Source organism: Lepus europaeus, chromosome 9 (assembly GCF_033115175.1).
Source record: "Lepus europaeus isolate LE1 chromosome 9, mLepTim1.pri, whole genome shotgun sequence".
Taxonomy (NCBI): domain Eukaryota; kingdom Metazoa; phylum Chordata; class Mammalia; order Lagomorpha; family Leporidae; genus Lepus; species Lepus europaeus.
Genome location: NC_084835.1, coordinates 25,524,288 through 25,542,775, shown reverse-complemented (window position 1 = coordinate 25,542,775; position 18,488 = coordinate 25,524,288). Strand labels below are relative to the sequence as shown.

General features: G+C 43.5%; 1 protein-coding gene across 1 annotated transcript in view; it reads left to right on the top strand.

Moving 5' to 3' along the window:
* DCAF1 (DDB1 and CUL4 associated factor 1) overlaps positions 1-18,488 on the top strand; it is an 84,661-nt gene that overhangs the window by 19,483 nt on the left and 46,690 nt on the right. Inside the window, exons 3-5 of the mRNA XM_062200990.1 lie at positions 2,127-2,203; positions 4,940-5,013; positions 7,943-8,056. Coding sequence (XP_062056974.1) covers positions 2,127-2,203; positions 4,940-5,013; positions 7,943-8,056 — 265 coding nt within the window. The remainder of the gene's footprint in view (positions 1-2,126; positions 2,204-4,939; positions 5,014-7,942; positions 8,057-18,488) is intronic.

Genomic DNA, 18,488 nt, shown 5'->3' with positions numbered 1-18,488 from the left:
AATGAGAGGGAGGGAGAACTCTCCCATCACTGGTTTACTTTCTAAATGACTGCAACAGCCAGGGCTTTACCAGGCTGAAGCTGAGACCCAGGAACTCGGCCCAGGTCTCCCATGTGGTCAGTAACCCAACCACCTGTGCTGTTACTTGCTGCTTCACAGGGTACATGTTAGCAGGAAGCAGGAAACAGGAACAGAGCCAAGACTCCAACCCAGATATTCTCATGTGGGATGGAAGTGACCTAACAGCTATGTCAAATGCCAACTTGGGCTGGTGTTGGGGTGTAGTGGGTAAAGCCACAGCATGTGGTTCTGGCATCCCATGTGGGCACAGGTTCATGCTCCACTTGTGATCCAGCACCCTTCTATAATGGCCTGGAAAAAGCAGTGGAAGATGGCCCAAGTGCTTGGGCCCCTGCACCCACTTGAGACCTAAAAGAAACTGCTGGCTTTGGCTTGGCCTGTTCCAGCTGTTGCGGCCATCTGAGGGGTGTACCAGTGGATGGAAGATCTTTCTTCTCTGTTTATCCTTCTCTGTCTCTCTGACTTTCAAATAAATAAATCTTTAAGAAAAAATGCCAAGTTATTGTAAAGTTTGAGATAGGACAGAGCATATTAGATACTGAAGAATGTGATGGCCTTATAGTTGAAGTCATTTTTATTTTATTTTTTATTTTTTGTCAGGCAGAGTGGACAGTGAGAGAGAGAGAGAGAGAGAGAGAGAGAGAAAGGTCTTCTTTTGCCGTTGGTTCACCCTCCAATGGCCGCCGTGGCTGGCGCACTGCGCTGATCCGAAGGCAGGAGCCAGGTGCTTCTTCTGGTCTCCCATGGAGTGCAGGACCCAAGCACTTGGGCAATCCTCCACTGCACTCCCGGGCCAGAGCAGAGAGCTGGCCTGGAAGAGGGGCAACCAGGACAGAATCTGGTGCCCCGACCAGGACTAGAACCCAGTGTGCCGGCGCTGCAGGGTGGAGGATTAGCCTATTGAGCCACGGCGCCAGCCTGAAGTCATTTTAATAGATTGAAATGTCAATCTTGGGGACGCCTGCATCCTGTATCAGAGTACCTTATTTGACTCTTGACTACTCTGTGCTAATCCTCTTAGATGGCAGGATGTGATGGCCCAAGTACTTGGGTTTCTGTTGCCTTCTGGATGGAGCTCCTGGCTCCTAGCTTAGGCCTGGCATAGCTACTTACAGTTGTTGTGTGCAGTTGAAGAGTGAACCTGCAGATGGAATCTGTCTCTGTCTCTCTTTTTGTTATTATTCCTTCAAATAAATAGAAATCTTAAAAAAAAATTAATTCTTGGCTTAGTGTACTCAAAATTTAGTTTTTCTTGTTTTATAAAAAAGACATGAATAAAAAGGAACTGTTGATACATACAACATGGATGACTCTTAAAAGGACATAGGTGAAAGAAGCCAGACATAAAGAGTACATATGATTCCATTTATATGACGTTCTGGCAAAACTTACCTGCAGTGGGAGAAAGAAGATGAGTGTTGACTGGGGAAGGAATAGAGGCTTAACTAGGGGGAGAACATTGTGGGTGAAGGTAGCAGCACATAGAAAGGCCCTGAAGTCAGAGTGATGAGGAGCGGAGAAGCCCACGTGATTGAAGCTCAGTGAAGGAAGGGCAGAGGAATGGTGAAGTGGGCAGAAGCCAGGTGGGCCGTGTGATACTTGGGTTTAATTCAAGGTATTATCATGTGGAGAATTAATTGGCTCAAGCATGAAACTGGAATATGATCAAGGGATAGCTTATTGGAAGTAATATAGGTAGTTGATGGTGGTCTTGCTAAGAATGGGAGAGGTTATGATTTAGAAAAGTGAATAGAGTCAGGAGGTATTTGTAAGTGGAGCTGATAAGAATTGTGGGATGAGGAGAAAAGATTGTAGTGATGACTCTGAGGCTTTGTCTTTTGAGGTAGGGAAGGTCTAGAGAGGAATCAGTTTGAGAGTAAGAATAGTTTGAGGGGTGATTATTCAGATCCAATCAGAAAGAGACCTCTTTTCTAACTTTGTGCATTTGTGTTTTACACCTGGCTGTTGAACTGACTGTTATAGGACATGGCGAATTGTTTTGGTGCACTTGTTCCAGAGTTGACCCTTTCCTCCCTTTGTGCTAGGATGTCTGAATTGATAGAAAAAGAAACTGAAGAATATCGTAAAGGAGATCCAGACCCATTTGATGATCGACATCCTGGTAAGACATATGTTCTCTCTTAAGCTTGGGTTCTTTTTTCTTATGAAAGGAAATTGCTAAAAGAAATACTTTTCAACTGATAGAACATCATCTTCTGGTAAGTTTTAAGATCTTTTGTTTGTTAAAATGTAAGGAAGGTAGGGGCAATGAGGAAAAATAAATTCCTAGGGCCGGCACTGTGGCTCACTTGGTTAATCCTCTGCCTGTGGCGCCAGCATCTCATATGGTTGCTGGGTTCTAGTCCCGGTTGCACCTCTTCCAGTCCAGCTCTCTGCTGGGGCCCGGGAGGGCAGTGGAGGATGGTCCAAGTGCTTAGGCCCTGCACCTGCATGTGAGACCAGGAAGAAGCACCTGGCTTCTGGCTTCAGATCAGCGCAGTGCCGGCCATGGCGGCCATTTGGGGAGTGACCAACGGAGGGAAGACCTTTCTCTCTGTCTCTCTCTCTCACTGTCCAAAAAAAAATTTCCTAGAAAAATGGAAAATACTTGTGATATTTACATATCAGATAGTATGTAACTGACTTAAAAGCACTAAATTAATTTGGCATGTTTTAATGAGTTAATATGATTCTAGGAACTTGAAACACTCATTGTGACTTTTTTTTTTATACCAAAAGATGTTTTCCTCTTTGCCTTCATCTTTCTGGTAATATTTATCTTTTTACTGATGGGGAAATACTTTTTTTTTTTTTTAATTTTATTTATTATTTATTTGAAAGTCAGAGTTACACAGAGAGAGGAGAAGCAGAAAGAGACCTGAGCCACAGCGCCGGCTCCAGGGGAAATACATTGGAAAATACACTTAGTTCCTTGCTTTTAGTTGGGAACTTTATACTTGGAACTTTGAATAATAAGCAGCACTTTTTATGTTTAATGCCATTTCTGGTTAACTTAATTTTATGTTGGGTTAATTTTATTAGAATCCTGACAGATTGCCTGCTTTGGTATGGTGTTTGCCATAATATAGAATTGTGCGAGACATGAGACTGCCATTTATGTTTTCTCTGTGGTGGATTACCAATGGGCAAAGCTTAAGTCATGTATGGGTGCATACTGCAGATAATCTCTAGCCGGAAGCAGTCATTTTTGGAGAAGAGCCTGAAATTTTATGTGTGAAAAGAGTGCCAGGAGGTGGGAATTAAAAATTAAGAACATTGTATGTCTATCTGAATGTTTGAGGGTTTGTTTCTGTTTCTTAAACTTTCATTCTCAAATGTAAAGAAGCCAGGCATTTCAAACGGAGTTGTTTAGTGATGTTACCTGCTGCTCTTGTCCTAGACCTTTCTTGTGACTGTTGAGGAATACTCACTGGTTAATCCACATCTTTAGTAAGACATTCAGAGCATGAAGGAGTACAAAAGTGAATACGAAATCCGAAATTAAGTTAAGGAATAGACATTTGGCATGTCTTACCTGGGTGCCTGGGCTCCACTCCTGATTCTAGCTTCCTGCTAATACACACATGGGAGACAATAGATGTTGCCACCATGGGGGAGATCTGAATGAAGTTCAGCTGTGGCTTGGCCCAGCCCTGGCTATATTGCAGGCATCTGGGGAGATGGAGGAGCTCTCTTTCTCTCTGCCTTTCAAATAAAATGAAAATATATGCAAATTGAAAGCAAAATTAAGTTAATACCCACAACTATGAAAATAACTATAAGAGAGATGGTCATGCTTATTGTCAGTGCCTTAAAAAGGATGAATTAGTGATGGGGAAGGAGAGAGAATAATATATCCCCCTTTTTTAATATTTGTTTGAGAGGCATCGTTTTTTTTTTTCAGTAGAGACTTTGAAAAAAATTTTTCTTTCCTACCTCTTAATTTAAGCTATATTTATCTTTGGCAGAATAATAAAAAATAAGGATTTCAGTTTCATCATTTATAAACAGAAAGTAAGGAACCTGAGGCCCTTACTTGTTTTTATGGTATATTATGGATTACCTTGAGATCCTGATTAAAGCTTGGTGGAAACTTCCTGTCAGCAGCTCACATCTTGTCTTCATCCTATATTATATCTTTTAACTGAATTTGCCTCTCTAGTGCTCTGAAAGGAAATTAAAATAGATGGTATCTCTTTAAAAAATATACCATTTCTTTTGGTCATTAATTCTTTTACCTTTAGGCTGTGCATTGAATAGATCCTAGATCCCTTGTCTTTCTTTCTGTGGAAACTAGGGAGTTGAGATGGCCAGGGTTACTGTTACAAGGTTATCTTTAGGGAGTGAGATTCACCCCATAACCTACAGCGAGGTGTCCTTACAGGTCTGAGGATGCATCTCTGCTGCTGTTGTCATTGTATTTGATGGAGAGATTGGACGTGGAACCTATCTTCTCCAGACTACTCATCAAGGGCTTGCTTTCTGCCTTTCTGTGACTGGGTGGCCAGGGATTTTCTTTCATTTAGACTCCTTTATGATTATTCTGTAGACCTTGTATACCCTTGGTGGTGCTGGTCAGGACCCAGTGTTTATTTATGGACTTCAGCATTGCTATGTAGGCATTATACTGTGAGATGGGAAGGTTAAAGAGCAGTGTCTGAAGCTTTTATGTTTAAATTTTTTTAAGAGAATGTTCTTTATGAAATCTGATCTATCACAGCAATCTTTCTTTGGTTATATTTATGTTTGTTGGCATTTTAATGATATTTATAACAACTCAGGTGCCTTTCCAGAGGTCTAAGTTGCTTCACTGGGATGACTTACTCATTCCTTTGTTCCTCCCCTCTTCTTTTGCTAGGTCGAGCTGATCCAGAATGTATGCTGGGCCACTTGCTGAGAATACTCTTCAAGAATGATGATTTCATGAATGCAGTAGGTTTGCTTCTTACTTTTCTCCAGAGATTATCATCAGCAGACTCTATATCTTTATCGTTTTGTGTGTGTGTGTGTGTGTGTGTGTGAATAGTTTGCTTTCTCCTACGGCTTTGGCAAGATTGGGAATAGCGTGGGTAGGTTTTTAAATTTGGTATTGGTTCAATTGGAATAAGGTAATCATGGCTTTCTTTCTTGCCAAAGTCCTAGTTGTGAGCACATTTCCTCTTTGGTGTGTACTGTGTCCAGATAGATATTGATAAGGATTTTCAAGGCATGTATGTTCATTCTTGGGTAAGATGATTTTGAGTTTGAGAATGTAGGAGTCCTGTTGAGTTCCTGAAAGGAAAAATAAAAGCGATGTATATGTGGTGTGATTCCACGCTGACACTGTACATGCATTTGGAATGTGGAGGAATAGAAAGGTGCTTCCTTGTTAACTCAAAGCTGTGTGAAGAGTGAGTGAGTGAGTGTGCGTATTAAAGAATGAGCAAGTGAGAATGTGTATGTGGGTCTGCTTCACTCACAGCTCCTGAACATAGTAATTGCCCCCAAAATTGCATATGTTAGATTTTTTGGAGACAGAACACCATGATGCTTGAGAGAAGGGGTTTTGTGGTTTTGGGGTCTGTGTTTCAGGTTTAAATATAGCTCCATTATTCATTGACAATTTGATCTTTGGGCCTCTTCAAGCTTTATATTCCCCAAGCCTTATTTTCCTGATCTATAGAGTGGAGATGATAGTACTCACTCAAAACATTTTTGAAATCCTTAAGTGAAATTGGGGATGGAAAGGGTGTGGCATAGAGCCCAGCATATCATGAAGGCTCAGTATTAAGCTTTATTATGGTCTGGAATATTAGTGACTCCCAATTTTATTTCTGTGTAACCAGTGTCTCTTTTCAGCTTCAGACTGCTTTCAGCTGTCTTCTAGATAATGCCACCTAGATGTAGCCCACAGGTCCCTTAAATTCTACTATGTCTAACCATTGGCTGCACAGTCTGATTCTCTTGTTCTCTAGCTCAGTAATGAGCTATCCAGTTAGAAGGTTTCTTTGACTCTACTGCAACCTCTCTTATTCAGTGTATTTATAGGTCTGTTGTTTCCTCATCCTTAAACTTCACAAATCCATCTACTTCCTTTCTATCCTTGCTGTCAGACCTTAATTTAACCACTGCCATTTCTCACTTGGTTACTACAATAGCCTCATAACTGGTTTCTTCCTGTTTTATCCTCCTTTAATCCATTCTTTATAGTACAGAAATTTTCTAAACTATAAAACATGATCATGGTACCTCTTCCTTAATATTTACTAATGGTTTCTTGCTGCCATTAGGATAAATTTAAATTTATTAGTTTGACATAAAAATCTAATCTGTCTGGCTTTTGTTTTCCAACGTCAGTTTTTCTCTGTTGGCCTCCTCTCACTCTTCTTTAGACAATGCCCTTCTTCTTCCTTAAGTTCTGTCTTAGAATCCCTTTTTCTCTCCAGCATTCACTGAGTTCTCTATGGTGGGTGGTTTCTTACTTAGGATTGCTAGTGTAGCATGCCAATGGTGCTATCTGTCTTCTTGACAGTCATCTATCTTGGATTCTAGTAAGTCTTTGATGGTAAGACTGTAATTTTTTACTGTTGTATACTTTTTTTTTTTTTTTTTTTGGACAGGCAGAGTGGACAGTAGAGGGAGACAGAGAGAAAGGTCTTCCTTTTTGCCAATGGTTCACCCTCCAATGGCTGCCGCAATAGGCGCGCTGCAGCCGGCGCACCGCGCTGTTCCGATGGCAGGAGCCAGGTGCTTCTCCTGGTCTCCCATGGGGTGCAGGGCCCAAGAACTTGGGCCATCCTCCACTGCACTCCCTGGCCACAGCAGAGAGCTGGCCTGGAAGAGGGGCAACCGGGTTTTTTTTTTTTTTTTTTTAAAGATTTATTTATTTGAGGGAGTTACAGAGAGAGGTATAGCCAGAGAGAGAAGTCTTCAATCTGCTGGTTCATTCCCCAAATGACTGAAATGGCCAGAGCTGAGCTTATCTGAACCTAAGAGCCAGGATTTAGGCCATCTTCCACTGCTTTCTCAGGCCATTGCAGAGCTGAATCCGAAGAGGAGTAGCTGGGACTCGAACTGGTGCCCATATGGGATGCCAGCGTTGTAGACTGAGGCTTTAATGCACTGCACCACAACCTCGTCCCCTACCGTTGTATACTTAGCACCAAGAAAACTTTACTTAACATACATATATATTGTTTATTATAGAATTCAAGTTTTTATTAACTATTGTCAAGAACTGAGGTCTGTCTTGCTTTGTTTTATACTTCTGAAAAAGTGTAGGGGCCAGCATTGTGGTATATTGGTAAAGCTGCTGCCTTCAATACTGTCATTCCATATGGGTGCCAATTTTGAGTCCCAGCTGCTCCACTTCCAATCCAGTGCCCTGCTAATTTGGGAAAAGCAGCAGAGGATGTGGCCCAAGTGCTTGGGGCCCTGCACCCATACGGAAGACCTGGAAGAAGCTCTTAGCTCCTAGCTTTGAACTGGCCCAGTTCTGACTGATGCAGCCATTTGGGGAATGGACCAGTGGACAGAAGACCTCTCTCTGTGTGTCTTCCTCTTTTTCTACTTCTACTTTTCAAATAAATAAAATAAATCTTTTTAAAGTATAAAGAGTTAGGGGGTGATTTCTTTGCGATACCCATTGAGCTTTAATTTCTGTGGTGGCTGAGTTGTTTTGTAGGGGATTTAAAGCTTCTGAAGAAATTCTTTATGATTTCATCATGGATCATAACTATTTATAATAATAAAAAGTTTAGTTTGTGATTGTTAGGTGCCTTTAAGAAAATGATGGAAATATTAATTTGTTAAAGATTTATTAGACTTCCTTAATTTGACTGGATTGCGTTTCAGACGAAAAGTATTGTTTTTTTCTTTGTAGCTGGTAAATGCATATGTGATGACAAGCCGAGAACCACCTTTAAACACTGCAGCTTGCAGACTCCTGCTGGACATCATGCCAGGGCTAGAAACTGCTGTTGTCTTTCAAGAAAAGGTACTTACTAAAAAGAAATGTCATCATTTTATTTTTAATCGAATAGTGATCTGTTTCATTTGTCTTTGGTGTTAAAATAATTAAGGTTTTTTCTTATTTATTTAAGAGGCAGAATTACAAACAGAGAGGGAGAGACAGAGAGGTCTTCCCATCTGCTGGTCCACTCCCTGAAGGGCCGCAGTGGCTGCAGCTAGGCCCATCCGAAGCCAGGAGCCAGAAGCTGCTTCCGGGTCTCCCATGCAGGTGCAGGGGCCCAAGCACTTGGGCCATCTTCCACTGCGGCCATTAGCAGAGAGCTGGATCGGAAGAAGGCCTGCTGGGACACGAACCAGCTCCATATGGGATGCTAGCATCACAGGTGGAAGCTTAGCGTACTGTGCCAAAGTGCCAGCCCAAAGGGTTTTTTCTTTAAAATGTATTTATTTACTTGAATGGCAGTTGAGAGGGGAAGGTTATCTTCAGTCTGTTGGTTCACTCCTAGATGGCTGCAATGGCTGGGACTGGGCAAAGCTGAAGCTAGCTGAACTATGTCTAGGTCTCACAGAGGTGGCAGGAGTCTAAACACTTGGGCCATCCACTGCTGCCTTCCATGCACATTAACAGGGAAGTCAATTGGAAGTGGAGCAGCTGGTGGGGGTTTGAACCAGTGCTCTGTGGAATGCTGGTGTCACAGGCAGTGGCAACATAACCTGCTGACCACAACTCCAGCCTATGGATTTTTCTTACTCAAATAATGTTATAGAAATTTTCGGAAATCTGTACAAGCCATAATAAAAAAAATTAAATAGCTATTTTAATGAATGAGTATTTGCTATTTGTGTACTATATTTTTTTAGAAAATTTTAAGATCATATAATTTTTCGTTTTCTTTTTAATTAAATGTTTAAACGTTTTGTTTTCTTTGAAAGGCAGAGAGACAGAGACAGAGAGCTCTTCTCATCCTCTGGTTTGCTGTTTACCTGCCTGCAACAGCTGAGACTAGCCCAGGCCAAAGGCAGAAGTTTGGAACTGAATCCAGGTCTTCTGCATAGGTGGCAGGGACTCAGATACTTGAGCCATCACTGGTTGCCTCCTAGGGTGTGTATTAGCAGGAAGCTGAAATTGGAAGCAGAGCTGAAACTTGATCCAGGCACTTTGATATGGGATGCTAGTATCCTGTATGGCAGCTCAACCACTGTGCCAAACACCTGCCCCATGATTAGATGTTTTAGAGTGGGTTTATGATCTCATTCAAACACTTAGCCTTGATGATGAGTGATTTTTTTTTTCTGGTGATTAACTTTTGTTTAAAGTTTTATTTTATTGGGCTGGCGCTGTGGCTCAACGGCTTAATTCCCTGGTCTGCAGTGCCGGAATCCCATATGGGCCCCGGTTCGTGTCCCGGCTGCTCCACTTCCAATCCAGCTCTCAGCTATGGCCTGGAAAGGAATAGAAGATGGCCCAAGTCCTTGGACCCCTGCACCCGCGTGGGAGACCAGGAGGAGGCTCCTGGCTCCTGGCTTCTGGCTTCGGATCATCTCAGCTCTGGCCATTGCGGCCTTTTAGGGAGTGAACCAGTGGATGGAAGACCTCTCTCTCTTTCTCTGGCTCTACCTCTCTCTGTAACTATCTTTCAAATTTAAAAAAAAAAAAAAAAAAAACAAACTTAAAAGATTTATTTTATTTGAAGACAAAGTTAGAGAGACGAAGAGACAGAGAGACATCTTCTATCTGCTGGTTCTTCTCCCCAGAAGACTGCAATGGCTGGGGCTGGGCCAGGCTGAAGCTAGGAGCCAAGAGCTTCAACTGGGTCTTCCATCTGGGTGTAGGGGCCCAAGCACTTGGGTCATCTTTTGTTGCTTTCCCAGGCACATTAGTAGGGAACTAGATTGGAAGTGGAGCAGCTGGGACTTGAACCAGTGCCCACATGTTTTGTGCTAGGTTCTAGGAATATTTTGCTAGCAAGATGAGAGCTTACATTCATGCATGTGTTTGGGGGGAGCAGTATACTGATATTTCAATTAAAAATAATTGTCATGAAGACAAGAAAATGGAGAGAGGGGGCTATGTATGTATCCTTCAAATGTCAAAACTTAGTTGCTCTTTTTTTTTTCTTTTTAAGATTTATTTATTTATTTGAAAGAGTTACACAGAGGAGGAGAGGCAGAGAGATAAAGAGGTCTTCCATCCAATGGTTCACTCCCCAATTGGCTGCAATGGCCAGAGCTGCGCCGATCTGAAGCCAGGAGCCAGGAGCTGCTTCTGGGTCTCCCACGTGGATGCAGGGTCCCAAGGATCAGAAGAGGATCAGCCGGCTCTTGAATTGGCACCCATATGGGATGCCGGCACTTCAGGCCAGGGCGTTAACTTGCTGTGCCACAGTGCTGGCCCCCAGTTGCTCTATTTTTAGAAGAAACAAACATCTTATTTCTTAGCTTTGAATGTGTTATGGCATATAGCTTGTTTTAATTGTGAGGATATTAAAAAACTTAATCTTCTGTTAATCTGGATGGCTTATTAGAGTTAAATGTATGTACCAAATGGAAGATCTGGATATAGTCTTCATTTAACTTTTTTTTAAAGATTTATTTATTTGAAAGAGTTACACAGAGAGAAAGAGAGGCAGAGAGAGAGGTCTTCCATCTGCTGGTTCACTCCCCAGTTGTTTGCAACAGCTGGTACTGCACCGATCCGAAGCCAGGAGCCTGGGGCTTCCTCCAGGTCTTCCCATGAGGTGCAGGGACCCAAGGATTTGGAGCATCTTTTGCTTCTTTCCCAGGCTATACCCGAGAGCTGAATCAGAAGTGGAGCAGCTGAGACTCGAGCTGGTGCCCGTATGGGATGCTGGTGCTGCAGGCGGCGGCTTTATCTACTACGCCAGAACACCGGCCCCATAATAACGTTTTCTGCAAGAATAGCTTTCTTGTTTCTTAATTAATGGTTGAATTAATAATTTCTCCTAGGAGCCAGCACCTAAATAAAATTGCCTTGAATCCAGTGTACTAGAGAATAGATTACAAACCTCTTTGACGTTGTGTTATGTTACCACTGGATTATATGATCTTTATCCTTCTGAAATCTCTTATGCAAATGTTTTTATGTTTGAGTCAGTATTTCTATTAAAAATATTTAGCTTTTAATGAATGAGTCAGATATTTTTTTCTAGAGAGATTGGCTGCTGATATTTCAACCATCTCTTTTTATTTATTAAGATTTTATTTATTTGGGCCGGCGCCATGGCTCAATAGGCTAATCCTCCGCCTTGCGGCGCCGACACCCCGGGTTCTAGTCCCGGTCAGGGCGCCGGATTCTGTCCTGGTTGCCCCTCTCTGCTGTGGCCCGGGAGTGCAGTGGAGGATGGCCCAAGTGCTTGGGCCCTGCACCCCATGGGAGACCAGGAGAAGCACCTGGCTCCTGCCTTCGGATCAGCGCGGTGTGCCAGCCGCAGCGCGCCAGCCGCGGCGGCCATTGGAGAGTGAACCAACGGCAAAAGGAAGACCTTTCTCTCTCTCCCTCTCTCTCTCTGTACACTCTGCCTGTAAAAAAAAAAAAAAAAAAAAAAAAAAAAGATTTTATTTATTTGAAAGGCAGAGTTGTAGCGAGAGAGAGAGAAAGAGAGAGAGAGGGAGAGTGTGTGAATCCGCTGGTGCTCTCCAAATGGCTGCATTGGCCACTGCTGGGCCGATCCAAAGCCAGGATCCGAAGCTAAGGACTTGGGCCATCTGCTGCTGCTTTCCAAGGCGCATTAGCAGGGAGTTGGATTCGAAGTGAAGCAGCTGGGACTCAAACCAGTGCCTGTATAGGATGCTGGCACTGTAGGCAGTGGCTTTACCCACTGTGCTCAGCGCTAGCCCCAAACATCTCATAGTTTAGAGAGATGTTTCTCAAGTTTTGTGAACCACAGTAGCACATTTTATGTTTTCTTTAAACAACCTAGTTCATATATGTATGTAACCTAGTTCATATATGTATGAAAAAGAAGTTTTTAGAAAGTTTACTTTTACTTGTGCCGTTCAGTCTATAATTTTTTAAAAAAGATTATTTATTTATTTATTTGAAAGTCAGAGTTACACAGAGAGGGAGAGGCAGAGAGAGAGGTCTTCCGTCATCCACTGGTTCACTCCCCAGTTGGCTGCAATGGCCAGAGCTGTGCCGATCCGAAGCCAAGAGCTTCTTCCGGGTCTCCCACACAGGTGCAGGGGCCCAAGGACTATAGGCCATCTTTTACTGCTTTCCCAGGCCATAGCAGAGAGCTGGATCAGAAGTGGAGTGGCTGGGACTTAAACCGGTGCCTATATGGGATGCTGGCACTGTAGGCGGCGGCTTTACCTGCCACACGCCACCACTGGCCCCACATTTTATAATTTTAAAATTTGCCTCTTTTTTATTTTAGAACCACTTAGCAGTTTACTAATTTACAATTTAGTCACTTTTTAAAAATTGCTTTTTTTTTTTTTTAAAGATTTATTTATCTTACTTGAAAGAGTTTTAGAGAGGGAGAGGCAGAGGCAGAGATAGAGATCTTCCATCTGCTGATTCACTCCCCAAATGGTGACTGCTGGAGCTAGGCCGATCTGAAGTAGGATCCAGGAGCTTCTTCTGGGTCTCCCATGTGGGTGTAGGGGCCCCAAGGGCTGGGACTATCCTCTGCTGCTTTCCCAGGCATGTTAGCAGGGAGCTGGATTGGAAGAGGAGCAGCCTGGATTCAAACTGGTGCCCATGTGGGATGCTGGGGCTGCAGGTGCCTTAACCACTTTGCCCCAGTGCAGGGCCCAAGCACTTGGGCCATCCTCCAACTGCCTTCTTGGGCCACAGCAGAGAGCTGGACTGGAAGAGGAGCAACTGGGACAGAATCCGGCACCCCATCCAGGACTAAAACCTGGGGTACTGGTGCCACAGGCAGAGGATTAGCCAAGTGAGCCGCAGTGCCAGCCATAGCTTTTTTTTTTTTTTAAAGATTCATTTAATTATTTGAAAGGCAGAGTTAGAGAGCAAGAGAAATATAGATAGAGATCCATCCATTGGTCTTCGATCTGTTGGTTCACTTCCCAAATGACCGCAATGGCTGGAGCAGGGACGATCTCAAGCCAGGAGTTAGGAACGTCTTCCAGATCTCCCATGAGGGTGCAGGGGCCCAAGCATTTGGGCTGTCCTCCAGTGCTATTCCAGGCACATCGGTAGGGAGCTGGATCAGAAGAGGAGCAGCCGGGACTCAAACTGGTGCCCATATGGGATGTCAGTACCACAGGCTGGGACTCTACTTGCTGTGCCACAGCACTGGCTCCAAAATTGCTTTTCCTTTTAGAAATAGTTAAATAAGCTTTAAATTTTATTTTTATTTAAAATTGGTTGTGTAGTTTCTTCATTATCCTAAATATCTCATTTTAATGTCTATGTAATGGGTTTCTCAGGTACACTGATAATCCCATCAAGTCAGTATGTTTAGAAACTTACTCTTTAAGAGTGTTTCCTTAACATTTTTCTTTTTGAGGTCTTAAATTATTGGGGATGGGAGGATAGAATGAAATCTCAAAGTGTAATTCTCAAGTCAGAATTTCCTTGAATTTATTCTCTGGAGAATTAAAATCCCCTTAGAATGTCTTTGGTGCCAGTTAAATTGATGACTGTTTACTGAGTGCCAACCCTGAACCAAGCATTTGACTTCTGTCATTTCCTTGAATACTCATAGCGTCCCATGCGGTAGGAAGCAGACAGAAAATAAGAAATGGTTTTAGAAAAGAAGGAGACCTAGGTCTGTCAAGGTAACTGCCCAGAGCAGTTTAAGAATTCTTCTCTTTTGGCCGGCACTGCGACTCACTAGGCCAATCCTCTGCCTGCGTTGCCGGCACATCGGGTTCTAGTCCCGGTTGGGGCACTGGATTCTGTCCTGGTTGCTCCTCTTCCAGTCCAGCTCTCTACTGTGCCCCGGGAAGGCAGTGGAGGATGGCCCAAGTGCGTGGGCCCTGCACCTGCATGGGAGACCAGGAGGAAGCACCTGGCTCCTGGCTTTGGATCAGCGCAACGTGCCTGCCATAGCAGCCATTTGTGGGGTGAACCAAGGGAAGGAGGACCTTTCTCTCTCTCTCTCTCACTGTCTAACTCTGCCTGTCACACACACAAAAAAGCTTCTCTTGTACAAACATATAAATTCTTGGATAACTATAATATTAAACTCATTGAAAAGTAAGTCCCTAGGTGCTCAAAATGAAAAACTGTAAAATCTAAATGGTAACACTCAATATAGAAAAAAACAACAACAACAAAAAAAACTTTGAGGAGTTGGAACTGAAATCCTGACTCCTCAAAAAACTGGGACATCCATGTATGATTGGTTTGTGTGTCACTTAATTCTTCCGATTGTCCTTTACTGAAGGTAGGGGAGTGTACAGAGATTCTATAGGGGATAATGAATAAGTTCTGAAAAATAGATACTGTAATGGTTATATAACACTGTGAAGGTATTTAATCTCACTGAATTTTTTTTTTTTACTTAAAAATAGTTTAAAAACTATTGGATATAAAATAAGGAGTCAGGTCCAAGGCACTCTGAAAAGAAAAATAGCCATTTGGGAAATGAACCAGGGAACTGCTAGATATGAAAATTACAGTTACTGAATTAAAAAAAATGTTTACAATGATATTTAGACACAGCTGAAGATATAATGGACTGGAGGATCTGACGGGATAACCAATAATGGTTTTCTAGAAATAAGATTAAAGGCCGGCGCCGCGGCTCACTAGGCTAGTCCTCCGCCTTGCGGCGCCGGCACACCGGGTTCTAGTCCCAGTTGGGGCACCGATCCTGTCCCGGTTGCCCCTCTTCCAGGCCAGCTCTCTGCTGTGGCCAGGGAGTGCAGTGGAGGATGGCCCAAGTTCTTGGGCCCTGCATCCCATGGGAGACCAGGAGAAGCGCCTGGCTCCTGCCATCGGAACAGCACGGTGCGCCAGCCGCAGCGCGCCTACCGCGGCGGCCATTGGAGGGTGAACCAACGGCAAGGGGAAGACCTTTCTCTCTGTCTCTCTCTCACTGTCCACTCTGCCTGTCAAAAAAAAAAAAAAAAAAGAAATAAGATTAAAAATAAGAATGAAGTTGAGACATGGGCTAGAATTAGAAATTCATAGTGTTTCTAAAAGTAGTTTCAGGAAGAGAAAATAGAAGAGATGAGCAAGGTGATCATAGAGATGAGACTAGGATTTTACAAATTAATGAAAGAAATGACCATTCAGAAAGAGGAAGCATGATGAGAAATACCAAAAAAATTCAGAGCAATCAGAATAAAAAGATTGCTGTAGATAGGGGCGGCGCCGTGGCTCACTTGGCTAATCCTCTGCCTGCAGCGCCAGAATCCCATATGGGTTCCAGGTTCTAGTCCCGGTTGCTCCTCTTCCAGTCCAGCTCTCTGCTGTGGCCCGAGAAGGCAGTGGAGGACGGCCCAAGTGCTTGGGCCCTGCACCCTCATGGGAGACTAGGAGGAGGTGCCTGGCTCCTGGCTTCCGATCGGTGCAGTGCGCCGGCAATAGCGGCCATTTGGGGGGTGAACCAATGGAAGGAAGACTTTTTCTCTCTGTCTCTCCCTCTCACTGTCTGTAACTCTACCTGTCCAAAAAAAAAAAAAAAAAAAAAAGAGATTGCTGCAGATAATCAAATAGAGCAGACTGTGCCATGGTGGTAGAAGTAGAAAGCAGAAGATAGCAGACAATGTCTTCAGATTATTTTGGTAAATCTAAATACATTGGTCAAAATAAATAGTTCTGGAGTGCAAAAAGTAGAACAAAAACCATAGATAGGACTAGGTGTTTGGTGCAGTGGTTAAAATACTGCTTGGGGCCGGCGCTGTTGCTTAACAGGCTAATCCTCTGCCTTGTAGCGCTGGCACACCGGGTTCTAGTCCCAGTTGGGGCGCCGGATTCTATCCCGGTTGCCCCTCTTCCAGGCCAGCTCTCTGCTGTGGCCTGGGAAGGCAGTGGAGGATGGCCCAAGTCCTTGGGCCCTGCACTCACATGGGAGACCAGGAGAAGCACCTGGCTCCTGGCTTTGTATCAGCGCGATGCGCCGGCTGCAGCGGCCATTGGAGGGTGAACCAATGGCAAAAAGGAAGACCTTTCTCTCTGTCTCTCTCTCTCTCTCTCTCTCTATCCACTCTGCTTGCCAAAAAAAAAAAAAATATTAAAAAAAAAAAAAAAGGTACTGCTTGGAACACCTGCACCCCTACTATGCCTGATTGAATTCCCAGCTCCTTTGTTTCCTCTCTAGCTTCCTAGAAATAATGTGCCATCTGGGAATTTGCAGGTAATGGCTCAAATACTTTGATCTTTGTCACCCATTCTGGGAGATCTGCATTGAGTTCCAGGCTCATGGCTTTGACCTAGCTCAGCTCTGGCTGTTGCAGGCATTTGTGGGATCTATGTCTGTCTCTCTACTGTATAAGTAAGTTGAAAATAAATAAAAAATTTAAAAATTTAGGTAATATGTATGTGAAAGAGCATAGTTAAATTTTTATAATTCCTGAAAAAGGAAACAATATAAGACACTTGAGGGGCTGCTGCTGTGGCTCAGCAGGTTAACACCCTGGCTTGAAGCGCTGGCATCCCATATGGATGCCGGTTCTAGTCCTGGCTACTCCTCTTCCAGTCCAGCTCTCTGCTGTGGCCTGGGAAAGCAGTAGAAGATGGCCCAAGTCCTCGGGCCCCTGCACCCACATGGGAGACCCGAAAGAAACTCCTGGCTCCTGGCTTTGGATCAGTGCAGCTCCAGCCATTGGGGCCATCTGGGGAGTGAACCAGCAGAAGGAAGACCACTCTGTCTCTTTCTGTCTCTCCTCTCTCTGTATAACTCTTTCAAATAAATAAAATAAATCTTTTTTTTTTTTTTTTTGACAGGCAGAGTGGACAGTGAGAGAGAGACAGAGAGAAAGGTCTTCCTTTTACCGTTGGTTCACCCTCCAATGGCCGCCGCGGTAGGCGTGCTGCGGCTGGCGCACCGCGCTGATCCGATGGCAGGAGCCAGGTGCTTCTCCTGGTCTCCCATGGGGTGCAGGGCCCAAGGACTTGGGCCATCCTCCACTGCACTCCCTGGCCACAGCAGAGAGCTGGCCTGGAAGAGGGGCAACCGGGACAGGATCGGTGCCCCAACCGGGACTAGAACCCGGTGTGCCGGCGCCGCAAGGCGGAGGATTAGCCTAGTGAGCCGCGGCGCCGGCCCTAAATAAAATAAATCTTTAAAAAAAAAAAAAAAAAAAAACTTGAAATAGGTGGCTAATATATTCCATATCAGTAAATTTTTTACAACAGAGTTTCTCAAAATGTGATCTTTAGAGTTTTAATTTTTTTAAACTGGAAGCAACTTTATTTTTTTGTTTTCATTTGAAAGAGAGACAGACACAGGTCTTCCATCCCCTGGTTCTCTCTTCAAATGCTTGTAACAGCAGGGCTGGGTCACACTGAAGCCAGGAGCTGAAACTCAATTCAGTTTCCCCCACGAGTGACTAGAACACAAGTGCTTGGGCCATCGTCTGCCTCCAAGGGTATGCATTAGGAAGCTGGCTAGGAAGCAGAATAGCTGAGACTTTACCAGGCACTGCGGAGGGGGATGCAGGTGTCCCAAGTGGTGACTTAACTGCTGTGCCACATGCCTACCCCCCAGACTATTATTTTTTTAAATGGTTGAAATTCCTGATAATATGTAGGAAAATGATTATGAACCCCTGTAATATTTGAAGATAAAAAAGCAGATATTAAGTATGATTATGTAAAAATAAAGAACTTGTGTTTAATGAAACACACTGACAAATGCAAGAGTATTTCACAAAAGCAAAGGCCTGAGGGAGCTACAAATAAACCTCTCTAATGAACAAGGAAGTCGAAATACTATTTTTATGCCCATTAGTTTGCCAAAAAGAAAAATTCTGATAGTGGTCAAGTGTTGGCAAAGATGTAGGAAAAAAAGCTTTTATTCACTTGGTAGGAATTTGAATTGTTCTGATGACTTTGGAAAGTAATTTGGCCTTATAAAGTTGAATGTGTGCATACCCTGTGAGTTAAGCAGTTCTGTTCTTATGTGTCAATGCTAGGGACTTGGCATGCACAAGAATAGTTTCTGATATTGTTGGTCAAGCCAACAAAAAGCAGCAGCAATTTGTGGAGGTGATTAGCATCTGGAGGTATACTTTCTGGGGTCATATCCTAGCTCTGCCACTTACTAAGCTTGATGACTTTAGTTACTTAACCTCACTGTGACTAGTTTTCCTCATCTACGAATATACTCAGTGATATAAAGTTGATAATCATATAGGATTAAGTAAATTAATATCTGCAGCCTTTGTGAGTGCTGTTTTAGTGTGCTATATGCAGCAATAGAGATGAATCTAAGAAACATACTATTGAATAAAATGAGTAAGTTGCAGGAATTGGCATTTGGCATAATGGTTAAGGTGGTTGTGTCCCACATCCCTGA